At 41.3% G+C, this 14740-nt stretch overlaps 2 protein-coding genes across 2 annotated transcripts; both read right to left on the bottom strand.

Moving 5' to 3' along the window:
• Positions 1–4031: 4031 nt before the first annotated feature.
• Positions 4032–5613, bottom strand: LOC311500693 (uncharacterized protein). The gene is made up of 3 exons (XM_084562243.1): positions 5386–5613; positions 4574–4792; positions 4032–4222 (listed from the first exon to the last, which is right to left on the bottom strand). Exons 1-3 carry the CDS (start codon positions 5450–5452, stop codon positions 4182–4184), a joined length of 327 nt encoding a protein of 108 aa, XP_084418369.1. The 5' UTR covers positions 5453–5613; the 3' UTR covers positions 4032–4181.
• A 557-nt stretch (positions 5614–6170) lies between these two features.
• Positions 6171–13555, bottom strand: sncga (synuclein, gamma a). The gene is made up of 5 exons (XM_084562242.1): positions 13289–13555; positions 10359–10400; positions 10078–10205; positions 8565–8603; positions 6171–6513 (listed from the first exon to the last, which is right to left on the bottom strand). The coding sequence occupies exons 1-4, from the start codon at positions 13407–13409 to the stop codon at positions 8565–8567; spliced, it is 330 nt and encodes a 109-aa protein (XP_084418368.1). The 5' UTR covers positions 13410–13555; the 3' UTR covers positions 6171–6513.
• Between the last annotated feature and the right edge of the window lie 1185 nt (positions 13556–14740).

Raw genomic sequence — 14740 nt, 5'->3', positions numbered from 1 at the left:
TCAATAACAAAACAATACAAACCCAGCTCAGCCTTTAATCCAGGCAGGAGAAGGACGGGCGGTGGTTTGATTCTTTCACCTGATGACCTTTAACCTCGTTGGGCTCTTTCTATAAATGTGTTTTTGTTTTGCCCTGGATTCTGTCTCTCAGGAAACACACAAGCTTCTCCACTGTGTCACCTGTGAGGCAATACTCAGGGGTGAAAGCAGACCTCTGACTCAAATATTTATTAACTTTAAAGTTTCCAGATGAGCAGAGCTGAACTGTGCCCTGGGTTGTGTCTGTCAGGCTTTCAGAGGGTTTTGGTGGAGTCATGGTTTATGTGTGAGTCCATGCTAGAGCCACTGAGGACTGACACAGGTTCTGGTCCTGATGGATCCATTCAGGCTCTGCAGCCGCCTTCACCAGATAAACCTGATGTTGAAAAGTTAAGAACGTCATTAATGTTGCTCCTGACACTTCAATATGAATATTTATTTTACCAAATCAAGCTATAATTACTTTATACGTTATGATATATAGCAGCTATACGTGGTCATTGACTCATTTAATTAACAGATTATTAGATATTAAGATAAAAATATATTAGTGGAGATATACATTCCCCCCAATGATTTATAACCTCATGGAGGCGACCCAGCTCACATCACACCCGACCCTGAAGCCTCCTGCTGCAGGTAGGGGTCCACCGGAAGATAAAAATAAATGAATAAAGAAAAAATAGAACTAAACCAATAAAAAATGAATCATATAAGGGATTATCATTTGACAAACTTCCTTCCTTCCATCTTGTTCCAACATCTGGATCATGTCTCCAAGTCAACCAGCAGCTGTTGATGGTTCTGATCCAGCGGTAGGTAGAGATCCATTAGAGACAGCAGCTGCTACAATATTCTACTGACCACATGATGGCGGCGTGGCATGAAAAGGAAGCGTGGACAGTGATGTCTCTGATGACCTTCAGACTGAGCTGCAGCCAGCTGATCCCAAAGTGTTGGAGGAGTTGGAGCTGGAACGGTCGGGACATTGTTGACAGTGGTGGAGGAAAACGTCATCGGACTCAGAGACGTTAAGATTCTCATTCATCGGAGCAAAGAGGCTCAAAGTGTGAGAATCAAACCAGATGAAGTATCTCTGGACGTAGGTTTGACCCTAAGTTCATGACTTCTATCAGAATCTAGGATGACAAAGAGACAACTACAGGACACTCTGTCAACTGGTGGAGACCATGTGAAGCTCAGATACTTGGAAAATATGGACGTATGAAAGTCAACAAAGAAAAACCAAATGAACACATGAACCGGAGACATGAGACTAAAATGAGCCAATATTACATATCAGAGAGGAGCTCCTCTAGGATCCAATCAGAGTCCATGTGTTCAGAAGTGTCTCCATCAATGTAATGAGACTCAGGTGTGGTTCAGGTCCTGGTTTAGTTTCAATAAATCAGGGATTTGTCTCAGTCTGATCTTCACAACACATGTTTGTGGACAAAGGAGCTTTCTGAGGAGCTCAGAGAAAGAGTTGTTGTTGCTCATCAGGCTGGAAAAGGTTCCAGAACCATCTCTAAAGAGTTTGGAACCCACAAATAATCCACAGTCAGACAGATTGAAGACGACTGTTCCCCTCCACAGGAGTGGTCCACCAACAAAGATCACTCCATAATAGTCTGAGAGGTCCCAGAGGAACCCAGGGGAACTTCTAAGCAGCTAAAGGCCTCTCTCTCATTGGCTGATGTTAATGTTGATGAATCCACTGAACAACCATGGTGTGATGGACAAAGACACTGCTCTCCAAGAAGAACATTTCTAAACATCATGTGGACAAGACAGAAGACTATTGGGACAATGTTTAGTGGACAGATGAGACCAAAGTAGAATAGTTTGGTTTAAATGAGATGAAACAACACTGCATCATTCCAGCATCAGAACCTCATCCCTCCATCAAACATGGGGGTGCTAATGTCCTGGTTTGGGCCTGTTCTGCTGCATCTGGACCAGGACGGCTTGTCATCATTGATGGACCAATGAATTGTGAATTCTACCAGTGAACTCTAAAAGAAAATGTCAGGACATCTGTCCATGAGCTGAATGTGAAGAGAAACTGGGTCATGCAGCAAGACAACGAGAACCAAGAACACAAGTGGTTCTACAAAAGAACGGTTAAAGAAGAACAAGATGAATGTTTAGGAACGGCCAAGTCAAAGTCCTGACCTTAATCCAATAGAAATGTTGTGGAAGGACCTGAAGCAAGCAGTTGATGTGAGGAAACCCACCAACATCTCAGAACTGAAGTGGTTCTGTTCTGAGGAATGGGCTAAAATTCCTCCAAGCTGCTGTAGACCACTGATCAGCTGTTACCAGAAACATTTAGTGACAAGGAGGTCACAGCCAGAGGTGGCAAGTAGCGATGTACAAATACTTCGTTACTGTACTTAAGTAGATTTTTCAGGTATCTGTACTTGAGTATTTCTTTTTCTGACGACTTTTTACTTTTACTCCCTACATTTGTACACAAGTATCTGTACTTTCTACTCCTTACATTTGAAAAACAGCCTCGTTACTTTTTTAACCTCCACGGATGACAAGACTTAAAAGACGTGACATGATCGGACATGACTAGAGCATCGGGCTAGAGAAGGAAAGTCGACGATGCGCTTCCTGTGTTCTTCTTCTACTGTTTAGAACAGGCAGCCTGTTGATTAGTTTGAGCTCTGCTGCCACCTAGTGACTGGAGGCTGCTTTATTGTTCAAGCATCAATAAAGACAGTAAAACTGAAAGTCCACCTGACCCCACTATTTGAGAACTACTGGTCTAATGTGAAACAAACAAACGGTGCGGTTTCTGTTGCTATCATTAGCTTTTTGAGGATTTTTTGGAAGCTAGTTTACAACGTTAGCAATGCTATGGGAACACATCGTTTTGATAGTTTATAGCTAACACTAGCTAGCGGTTTAAAAACAACAACCGAGTAATCCTCAATTTATTATTAAAAATGATCCAGATGTTCATGCAGGACCTCTGGTCAATTCAGTCTAGATTATTCTGATAGAACTTTTTCATTTTGCAAAATTATCTACGGATGAATAGTTTCATTAATGGCAAAATAATTTATACTTTTTACTTAAGTACATTTCAGAGCCTGTACTTTCTTACTTTTACTTGAGTAAAGGAGTTGAATCAGTACTTTTACTTTTACCAGAGTATTTTTTTACACAAGTATCCATACTTTTACTTAAGTACAGAATGTGAGTACTTTTGCCACTTCTGGTCACAGCAGATACTGGAGACAAGGAGGACGTGATATGTAATATTGGCTCATTTTAGTCTAATCTTTAAGTCTCATGTGTTCATGGGGTCCATCTTTGTCTACTTTCAGGATGTTTTGAATCATTTTTATGCAGACAGAACTGTCTACTCGGCTGGCCTTAGACAGATGGGTTCCTCCATATGAGCTGGTTCTGGTTCTGCTCAAGGTTTCTTCCTGTTAAAGGGAGTTTTTCCTGCCACCGTCGCCTTCAGGCTGCTCTGGAGGTTTCAGGATGGGTTTTGTAAAGCGTCTTGATTCAAGATTTCTTTATTGTCAGTTTCTCAATACGTTCACCACATACAGAAAAATCTAAAAATGTTTCTCTCTCTCTAATAATAAAAAAGAAAACCTAAATAGATGAAATGTGAAGGAATTTGTCAGTGAAACAAAGTAAACATTCTGTATATGCGACGATTTGTTATTGACGTTATATAAATTGAACTGAATGTAGAGATGGTCTCGTCCTGAGCAGATGAACATTCAGAAGTTGTTGTTGAACATTATTAATTATGGTCCCTGGAACATTTCAAACCCACATTCTTTTAATGTGTTGACTCTAATTAAAGGTGTGTCCTGGTACGTCTCAGAGCTGGAGACGCCTCAGCGTTAGCATTCCTGTCAGCGGTACATAAAGAGCTTTAAGGTGTGTTTATTACCTGTAAGTCCGTCCCTCAGCTTTTAATGTCCCAGAAAAGAAGAAAGTAAAAGACAGAGACCGTGTGTAGGTGTTTAAATGTTTTTATCTCATGATGATATTTTATTATTTTCGGTACATTTTAAAAACATGGATCTCTTTAAATGATGTTGTACATGCTGCTAAATGAATCCTGAGGATGTGATTATAACACAACAATCTGTTCCAGTAGATTTCTACTTGAAGAATCCTCCGATCACGTTCTGCACGTCGATCCCTGAGCAAAGACAGAGGAACGATTAAAGGTCAGAGCTGCTCAGCATCTACAAACCAACACAACACGTCGTCAAACCCAACGAGAAGGTTTGACGTTGGTCTCGACCTTCTGATAGGACGAGCAGGTCCTCCATCGTCCACTAGAGGCTCCACCACTGACTTGATACTAAAACTAATCACTCACCTGATTAAATCAGACCAATGATTAAAGCGCTGCACAGTTAAGGGGGCGTGGCCTCTTTGATTGACAGGTAGCTGTCCTCTCAGGTAGCTAGCTTTAGTTTTTCTACTCATGCTCCACCTCTGACAGGTTTTTTGAAGTTTAGACTTTAACATAATAAATAAAACTCACCTCCGTCTCCTTTGCCGTCGTCTTTCTTCCCTCCGACCAGAGACAGAGCGTCTCCTACATCGAAGCCTCCTTTGTTCTCGTCTTTCTTTCCTCCGACCAGCGACAGAGCATCTCCCACATCGAAGCCTCCTCCTCCTCCTGCTCCACCTCCTTCCTTCTGCTCCGTCTTCTCTCCTTCTCCACCCATGACTTTCTTCACTGTTTCCTCCACCAGTTCACCTGCAGAACAACCAGCAGCTCATCTCTGTTGCACCTCCATCAATCAGACATTTATTCTTTGATCCTAGAGCCTCCACCTCCCTGAGGTCAGCTGAGAACGAGTTAATGGAGGAGAGGTGTGGCTGGTATAACCCCTCCACCCGAAAGACGCAGCTGCAGCTTCAACCTGTTTCTCATTTAGATCAACTAGTAAACAGGAAGTAAGAGGCTTCATCCAGTACTTTAGATTTTAAAACAGAAAGAAAAGGTTAAAACAGTCTGGAGCCAAACATAGATTAAAATACTTTCCCTCCCTCTGAGCTCTGATTTAAATTTAATCCTGTAAATAAAACAAAGATTGAAAGAAACTAAATGATTTCTACTTCCTGTGGCGCTGCAGAGAAGACTCTAGATTAATAACAGACCATTTATGATCCACGTCTGAGTTTATTTCTATAAATCAAATCAATCTTCCTGTCGTCTTCAGATGAGTCTGCATCACATAGTTGATGTAAATGTGGTCGACTGTGTTACTAGACGACACGTTGAGTCATGATCAAACAGGCCGAGTCAGTTCATGATCAAACATGATTCAATCTCAGATATTCACTCACCAGCTTTCTGGCCAGCGATCTTTGCAATCCCACCAGATCCCAGAGCGTTGGACAAGAAGTCTGCCATGTCTGCAGCGTGTGTGGAGGTCGATGGAGGTTGATGGAGGTCGATGGAGGTCGGTGGAGGTCGGTGGAGGTCGGTGGACTGATCCTGTGGCGAGGGCGAGCTGGCGTCTTATAGGAGCGGGTGTCGTCGTCCCGGCAGGTGAAGCGTCGCTGAACTCACCCCGCTGAGGAATCGGGCGTGGCTACAGGGCGTCACCCTAGGCCGACCCGTCACACAGGTCTGAGATCAGCCAACCGGGCTGGAGCTAAGAATGGGTTAACGAGCCCTGAGCCTCGACTGCAGGCTCCATCAACGCCTGGCAGACGTTCCTCCCAAACTGTTTTCTGCGTGAGTCACGACTGCACCCTTTGTTTATGTTCATATAATGAGAACAGGCCCCGGGGCCCGAGGCTTCGTCTGAGCCAAAGCAGCCACAGATCGCTCTGATCATGTCTCCCTGCTTGGACCCCCGGGGGTCCTCATTACTTATCAGTCCTAATCTGTTCCTGAGAAAACCAGCTGATTGAAATCTGACCCCGTTTAGAAAACATGAAGGTTTATTTGCCCTCTGAGCTGAGTAGCAGCTGTTAGTGAATCAGTTCAGCTCAGTGGACAAAAAGAAATAAGAACGAAATAAATAAATAAATAATAAACCTCTGACGGAGAAGAAGGAACGAAGCAGCTGGATTTAGATTTTTATTTCTGTTGTTTATAAAAGAAAATCAGCGTCAGACAGGAAGTGTGTCTCATTAAAGCTTCATGCATTTAAAACATTTAAGAGGCTTCAGGCGTCGGAGGCGGTCGGGGTCAGTCGGGGTCAGTCAGGGTTGGCGGGTGATTGACAGCAGGTAGGCGGGGCTTAGAGGAGCCTCACCGGCCAATCAGCTGAGAGTATGTCAACCAGCACGGTTTGCTTCATCGCTGAGTTTGAAAACTGACTTTGGTGCTGTAGGCAGTGTAACCGTGGCAACAGGAAGGAGGACGCAGCCGAGGGTTTCTGTTGGTTAACGAGGTTAATCATGGCAGAGTGGGCGGAGCTAATATGTCTTCTTCTATGGTTCCTCCTCAGTGACGTTCAGAGTCTGAGAGAAAACAGACAGATTCATGACTGGATCAACTCTAACCCTTTATACCAGAGGTTAGCAAGCAGCTAGCTACCTGAGAGGACAGACACCTGTCAATCAAAGAGGCCACGCCCCCTTAACTCTGCAGAGCTTTAATCACTGGTCTAATTTAATCAGGTGAGTTCATCATGAAAAGAGAGAGTAGAGTTTTTAACATGGTGTTCAGTGGTGGAGCCTCTAGTGGACGATGGAGGAACGGCAGCTTTTACAACCTTAGTGTTTCCTGGGAAATTCTTTATTCTATATTCTATACTATACTTCAGCTTCAGTATGTTTATTTCCTGTAGTTTATGACTATAGTTTACTTACTTACTACTACATTTCCTGTAGTTCATTTCCTGTTGTTTACTTCATATGGTTTACTTCCTGTAATTTACCAACTGTGATCTACTTCCTGAAATTTACTTCCTGTAGTTTTACTCCTTCTAGATTACTTCCTGTATTTCCCTCAGGTTAATTTCCTGTAGTTAATTTCCTGTTGTTTACTTCATGTAGTTTATTTTTTGTAGGTTATTTCCTGTATTCTTCTTCCTGTAATTTACAGCATGCAGTTTTATTTCCTGTAGTTATACTTCCTGTAGTTTACTTCCTGTAGTTTTACTTCCGGTAGTTTTACTACCGGTAGCTTTACTTCCTGTAGTTTACTTCCTGTCGTTTTACTTCCTGTACTTTTACTTCCTGTAGTTTACTTCATGTAGTTGATTTCCTGTAGTTTTACTTCCTGTAGTTTACTTCCTGTAGTGTATTTCCTGCAGTTTTACTTCCTGTAGTTTACTTCCTGTAGTGTATTTCCTGTACTTTTACTTCCTGTACTTTAACTTCCTGTAGTTTACTTCTTGTAGTTGATTTTCTGTAGTTTTACTCCCTGTAGTTTTACTTCCTGTAGTTTACTTCCTGTAGTTGATTTTCTGTAGTTTTACTTCCTGTAGTTTACTTCCCGTAGTTGATTTTCTGTAGTTTTACTCCCTGTAGTTTTACTTTCTGTAGTTTACTTCCTGTAGTTGATTTTCTGTAGTTTTACTCCCTGTAGTTTACTTCCTGTAGTTGATTTTCTGTAGTTTTACTTCCTGTAGTTTACGTCCTGTAGTTTACTTCCTGTAGTTTACTTCCTGTAGTTGATTTTCTGTAGTTTTACTTCCTGTAGTTTACTTCCTGTAGTTTTACTCCCTGTAGTTTACTTCCTGTAGTTTTACTTCCTGCAGTTTACTTCCTGTAGTTGATTTTCTGTAGGTTTACTTCCTGTAGTTTACTTCCTGTACTTTTACTTCCTGTACTTTTACTTCCTGTAGTTTTACTCCCTGTAGTTTTACTCCCTGTCGTCTACTCCCTGTAGTTTCACTCCCTGTAGTTTTACTCCCTGTCGTCTACTTCCTGTAGTTTTACTCCTTGTAGTTTTACTCCCTGTAGTTTTACTCCCTGTCGTCTACTCCCTGTTGTTTTACTCCCTGTAGTTTACTTCCTGTAGTTTTACTCCCTGTAGTTTACTTCCTGTAGTTTTACTCCTTGTAGTTTTACTCCCTGTAGTTTTACTTCCTGTCATCTACTCCCTGTAGTTTTACTCCCTGTAGTTTACTTCCTGTAGTTTTACTCCCCGTCGTCTACTCCCTGTAGTTTTACTCCTTGTAGTTTACTTCCTGTAGTTTTACTCCCTGTCGTCTACTCCCTGTAGTTTTACTCCCTGTAGTTTACTTCCTGTAGTTTTACTCCCTGTCATCTACTCCCTGTAGTTTTACTCCCTGTAGTTTACTTCCTGTAGTTTTACTCCTTGTAGTTTTACTCCCTGTAGTTTTACTCCCTGTCGTCTACTCCCTGTAGTTTTACTCCCTGTAGTTTACTTCCTGTAGTTTTACTCCCTGTAGTTTTACTCCCTGTAGTTTATTTCCTGTAGTTTACTTCCTGTAGTTTATTTCCTGTAGTTTACTCCCTGTAGTTTTACTTCCTGTAGTTTATTTCCTGTAGTTTACTTCCTGTAGTTTATTTCCTGTAGTTTACTTCCTGTAGTTTCTTACCTACTGTGCTTCCTGTTCTCCTGTTTTCGGGGCCTCAGTCTGTAGAGGAGAAAGAACAGAGGACACGTCTTCACGTCTTCACGTCTTCACATCAACTCAACGTCATTTCTCCCAGAACAAACTCATTCAGCTGCTTCAGCTGCTTCACTGACACAGATTCATTCTCATAGATGAGTTTGACTAAAGCAGAAAGTCACAGCGACTTTAAACTGAATCATCTGACAAAAGTCAGTTTTCATTAGTTTTGGGAGAAATGGAATAAATGTGAATTTATATCACAGATAAAACTTCTTTTTGTCAGCTGAGAGAGATGAGATGGAGCCACAGATGAAAGAAGCAGCTGAGTTAGTGTTGAACTAGAAAAACTATTTACAAGCTGATCTTTATTATCCTTGTATTCATAGATTAAATTAACATTAAACATCAGATTTTAGGTTTAACTCCTCCTGTTCCTGATTTGCCTGCACGTTTAGTTAATTACTGAGTAGAATGTACTCATTTAAATCTCATTTAAATCTCATTTCATTCTCACCATTGAGACGATCAGTGAGCACACATTTCTGGACCTGACACTAACACCACTGCTCTGTACTTCAGGTCACTGAGGAAGGTGAACCCGTCCCAGGACGTCTGTGTAAAACATAATCAGCCTCTAAGTCCTGGTGTGGTTCAAAATGTGCACCGTGGCTGATGAGGAGACTCTGGAGAGACTCATCATGAGAACACAGCCTCGTTACACTGCTTCCCTCTGGGGGGCGCTACAGAGCCATCACAGCTCACACCTCCAGACTCATTAACAGATTCTACCTAAAAGAAATAAGGAGCTAAAGGCTTCAACGTCAAATATCTGATTAATACTGGACACTGATACTGTGCTCTATGTCCTGACCTGCTGCTTTGACCTGTTTGTTACTGATGAGTCTTATTAGACACTATGTTCTCTTACCTGCACCGTGTTGTATTTTCTATATACTCCCTTATATACTGTTTTATACTGCGTTTTTTTTAATGCTGTCTTCGTTTGCTCTTACACTAACCAGATAGGAGATGACTTTAAACTCTTGTTGTAGAGCATACAAGGACAATAAAGGCATTCTCAATCTCATTCTCATTTCAATCTTATTCATTCTCATTTATTCAGATTTTTTTCTCATGTGATTCTCAAACATTAGATGAAATGTTAGATGTTATGAAGCAGTGTTTAACGTCTGCATCAGGCAACAAGCAACGTGCCATGCCCCCTCCCAAACAATCAGGCACCTCCACAGCCTCTGGTCCCGCCTCCTCCTGTTCCCAGCCAATCACCGAAAAGACAAAAAACCTTCATCATTATAATTATGCTCAGAATTATCCTTTAAAAACGCGTCAGCTCTGAAACTTTAAGATAAAAAACGTCAACGAAGACGTTTTTAATACGATTATAAAACACCAGACTGACTGACTGACCACTAAAACATGGAATAAAAGCAAAATAAAACATTTAGAGTAAACAAGGTGACGTGACATCACTCACCGTGCGGACCAATCCGCTTGCGAGTGCTGCACTCTCCACCCCCTCCACGGTTGCTTGGGCAACCTCATTGGCCCCGGCAACGGCGGTGTCGGCCACAACGTTGGCCTGCTCGGTTGTTTTCTGGGAAACTGGACGACAGGAAGCAGGAAAGGTGTTAAACTAGAAACTAGAAAATAAAAACATTTAAACACCTGTCAGCTGTTAATTAAGTAACAGCCAATCAGGTGAGAGACCAGTCACCTGCAGAGGGCTGATGTCTAGTTACATGACATGTTATTTACCTGTGTTAACACCTGTCACCACTCCCTCCATCGTCTTGTTTCCTGAAAAAGACAAAAAAAATAAAAAAACTTAACTACTTAAACATGAGTCGAAGCTTTTATTTAAACGTTTCATGAGAGAAAATGAAAAATGATAATGTTTAGTTGAAATTCTCTGATTTAAGACTCAGTGTGTTCAGACTGAATTCATTCAAACACACAAACACTGCCTGGCCACTTCATTAGGTACACCAGTTAAACCATGAAGGTTCTGGTGTTCAGCTTTAGTTTCTAATAACTCAGAGATGTTGATTCAACTGTTGAACTGTAGCTAAAATATGAATCATCTCCTCAAATCAGTCCAGTTTAACATCCAGGTGAATCACCACCTTTCTGACTCTATCAACTCAACATTATTTATTCACTAGTGTACCTAATGATCTAGACTACTTTTCCTTTCCCCAGTCTAACTCTGTGATCTGATTACTCTAGAAACCTCTCTGTTTTTAACAAGAAGTTAAAATTATTTTTATGCCCAACCAAATCTCAAGAATGTCACATGAATATCTGAATAAGATGTAGTTTAGTTTAATAATATTAAAGCTCTGATCGAATGTTTCTACAACCTTCCTCTACAACAGAATGCATTGACTAGCGTACCTAATGAACTGGCCACTTCTATCGCCATCTTTTCTGAATTATTCACGTCAGACTCGGAGGAATTCTTCTCTCGGTGGGCGTCGGGCTGAACCGACCTGAACCGACTCTTTGTCTGAGTGAACAACAGCTGATTGACTGACGACCGTCTGCTGCAGATACAGGAAGGAGGATGAATATTTAATCATCCTCTAATGGACTGGCTCTTTCTTTCTTCCAGTAAACACTAATGTGTTTTCCTCTTTGGTAAATGTCCAAAGTCACTGTTTGGTGATAAACACTTTATCTGTTCATTCTTTTCATTTTCACATTTCTGCAAAGACTAAAGACACGTTGATAAAAACTAAATGTCATATTTGTGTCAAGTTTTAATGACAGCTCTTTGTGACTGTTAGCTAGGAGGCTAGGAAGAGCTACTGTTAGCTGGGAGGCTAGGAGGAGCTACTGTTAGCTGGGAGGCTAGGTAGAGCTACTGTTAGCTAGGAGGCTAGGTAGAGCTACTGTTAGCTAGGAGGCTAGGATGAGCTACTGTTAGCTAGGGGGCTAGGAAGAGCTACTGTTAGCTGGGAGGCTAGGAAGAGCTACTGTTAGCTGGGAGGCTAGGAAGAGCTACTGTTAGCTAGGAGGCTACGATGAGCTACTGTTAGCTGGGAGGCTAGGAAGAGCTACTATTAGCTAGGAGGCTAGGAAGAGCTACTGTTAGATAGATAGATAGATAGGTTTTATTTGTCACATGCACAGTTATACATAGTACAATGCACAGTGAAATGTACTGTTGTACCTGCAGCCAGTAGTAAAAAAATATAGAAGTACTACAGTAAACAGTAGTTACACACAAGGTAAGCGATATAAGTGTAATGTACACCGATAGAGAAATAGAATATAAAAAAAAAAAAAAAAAAAAAATAAGAATAAAAATAAAAATATAGACTTACAGTATTAAGTATTAAGCAGCTACATGAATAAAGTGCAGTGTTAGCTGGGAGGATACTGTTAGCTGGGAGGCTAGGAAGGGCTACTATTAGCTGGGAGGCTAGGAAGAGCTACTATTAGCTGGGAGGCTAGGAGGAGCTACTATTAGCTGGGAGGCTAGGAAGAGCTACTATTAGCTGGGAGGCTAGGAGGAGCTACTATTAGCTGGGAGGCTAGGAGGAGCTACTATTAGCTGGGAGGCTAAGAAGAGCTACTATTAGCTGGGAGGCTAGGAGGAGCTACTATTAGCTGGGAGGCTAGGAAGGGCTACAGCTTATTCATTCTAGATCATCATGTTGTTGTGGAAATATTTGTGGTTTTGAACGTTGAACTGAATTTTGTTTTATTTAATTTTTTTACTTTCATCTCTTCCTGTTTCTCTGAGCTGATCATCCAATCAGAGTGACTCCTTCTAATTCAACATGAATCAGCTGAGAAGCTTCAGACAGAAGTCCAACTGGAGCCAACGATGCAGGAGACGTCATGACTGCAGGTTTAACTCAACCCCAACTTTATAAACTGTGAAGGAGGACCAATCAAAACCAATCCTTGTTCAGTAGATTCTCCTTTAAGATACAAAACGTAACCACACAGATCCAGTTTTAGGTTGTTTAGTGAAATTTCTCTACATAATAAGTATAATTTCATTAATAATAATTGTTAATTTGAGTGAAAATATTCTTTTATTCAGTTTCTCTCCATCCTTTGATCTTTCTATTCTTCTTTCTTCCTGCAGATAACTGATCGATCACGATGAGTTGCATTTTCCTTCCTCGTCTCTCATCTTCCTTTTTCTCTTTTAATATTTCAGGATTCATCCTTTTGTCCTCTATCCATCCCTCCATCCCTCCCTCTGGGTCGTTTTCCTGAGTTTCACTCGTCCTCCCTCATTTCTCGTTTATTTTTTACCAATAAATAAATTTGGACCTTTTCTTTTGCCTTTTTCTCTTTTACTTCTTCCTTCCATCCCTCCTTTCATTCATTCATCCTTCCATCCCTCCTTTCATTCATTCATCCTTCCATCCCTCCTTTCATTCATTCATCCTTCCATCCCTCCTTTCATTCATTCATCCTTCCATCCCTCCTTTCTTCTCTTTGTTCTTTTTCAAGTCAGATTTATCGTCCGTCACTTTAATATTTCAGGATTCAGTTTCTTGTCCTCCAGCTGTCTCTCCCTCCATCCCTTGTTTATCTATCCCAGTTTGAACTTCACTCATCCTCCACCCACTCGTCTTTCCATCCCTCCATCCTTCATAATTAATCACATTCTTCCTCACTTTTTCTGTCATTATTTCACATTTTCATCTTCATCATCCTCTCACCGACATAGATGACCCCCTCCTTGGTCTTGGCAGCGGCCTCCCCGACTCCAACCTTCGTCTTTTCGGCGGCGGACACCACTCCGTCCTTGGCAATGGAGAATCCCTTCTTCAGAGCGTCCATGATGCTTCTCTTCTTCTTCTTGTCTTTTCTTTCTATTCTGTCTCTTCTTCTTCTTCTTCTGCTCCGTCTGCCTCAGTCGTCTCTTCTCATCTGCCAGCGATCTGTTCTTCCTACTAATGGAAGAGAGAGAGAGAGAGAAAGAAGGGGTGGAGGGAGAGAGAGAGAGAGAGAGAGAGAGAGAGAGAGAGAGAGAGCAACCAGTAACTGTGACTGAGCAGTGAAGCAAAGAAAACAGAAAAACAGGAGAGCAGCAAAATAATCTGTTTTATCTCGACCCAAAGTTTTTCAGGAAACAGAATCTGAGCAGCTTCTCTTAGAATGTACAATCATGCTAACATGCTAACGGTTAGGTTAGCTAGGCTCTAGTTCTTCATGAACATTCAGATAATTCCACAACAACATGGGAACTAATAAGGTTTAGAGCAAGGAGGTCAAACTCATTTTAGTTCAGGGGCCAGTCTGATCTCAGTGGGACCAAGATAACAGCAGAATAACAACAAGTCCAGATAAGTACATTATGAAAATGTTTACATTTAATGTGCTATTCTTTTACTAAACATTTCACGAACAAGCTCAAATTTCTTAAGAAAAATAAGAAAGAAAAAAGAACACTGCTACCCCTGGTGGTCAAACTAGGAATAGCAGTTTCACTGAAAAATTGTAGTTGTCTTGTATTTTTGTACTTTGAAAAGTCATCCCGTGTCTAAATTCAGACGAATAACATTCGCCTATAAAAGCTAACATTAGCCTAGACAAGCTAACATTCGCCTAGACAAGGTAACATTAGCCTAAACAAGCTAACATTAGCCTAGACAAGCTAACATTAGCCTAGACAAGCTAACATTCACCTATAAAAGCTAACATTAGCCTTCTTATTTTGTAGCAGTTCTGATATCTCTGATATTCTCTTATCTGCATTTTGAATGTTTGTTTAAATGTTTTAATGGTGCAATAACAAACAGCATCTATGCTAAAGGAGTTAGCCTGGACTATTTGTCATAAACGAAGTTCTGGACCAGGGTTGGTGTGTTCACATAGAGACTGTTCTACTTGACAAACAGCGTCAGATGTTTCTGTAGAAATGTTTCTTCATCCTTTGAATCAGTAGAAACCTTTAACCTGAACCAGCGACTCTTTGCTCTGGTCTGAATCTGAATCTACTGAACCAGAAAGGATTCTTATTCCTTCTCAGCAGGTCCATGAAGGACAGGAAACCAGAGAGGGCTCATCGTCCAGGAACCTGAAAGTGACTCAGCAAAACCTACACCACCTCTGCTCTGATTGGCCGACAGCCGGCCGGCGCCGTTCTATTTTAAGACCTATTTCATTTC

The sequence above is a fragment of the Chelon labrosus genome (assembly GCF_963514085.1).
Source record: "Chelon labrosus genome assembly, chromosome: 15".
NCBI classification, from domain to species: domain Eukaryota; kingdom Metazoa; phylum Chordata; class Actinopteri; order Mugiliformes; family Mugilidae; genus Chelon; species Chelon labrosus.
This window is presented reverse-complemented; position numbering and strand designations above follow the sequence as displayed.

Coding starts and splice junctions, on each gene's coding strand:
- LOC311500693 (XM_084562243.1), bottom strand. CDS start 5,452: ATGGCAGACTTCTTGTCCAACGCTCTGGGATCTGGTGGGATTGCAAAG. Junction 4,793..5,385: donor GATCGCTGGCCAGAAAGCTG/GTGAGTGAATAT, acceptor GTTGTTCTGCAG/GTGAACTGGTGGAGGAAACA. Junction 4,223..4,573: donor CGACGGCAAAGGAGACGGAG/GTGAGTTTTATT, acceptor GTCTTTGCTCAG/GGATCGACGTGCAGAACGTG.
- sncga (XM_084562242.1), bottom strand. CDS start 13,409: ATGGACGCTCTGAAGAAGGGATTCTCCATTGCCAAGGACGGAGTGGTG. Junction 10,401..13,288: donor GGAGGGGGTCATCTATGTCG/GTGAGAGGATGA, acceptor TGTCTTTTTCAG/GAAACAAGACGATGGAGGGA. Junction 10,206..10,358: donor GGTGACAGGTGTTAACACAG/GTAAATAACATG, acceptor CCTGTCGTCCAG/TTTCCCAGAAAACAACCGAG.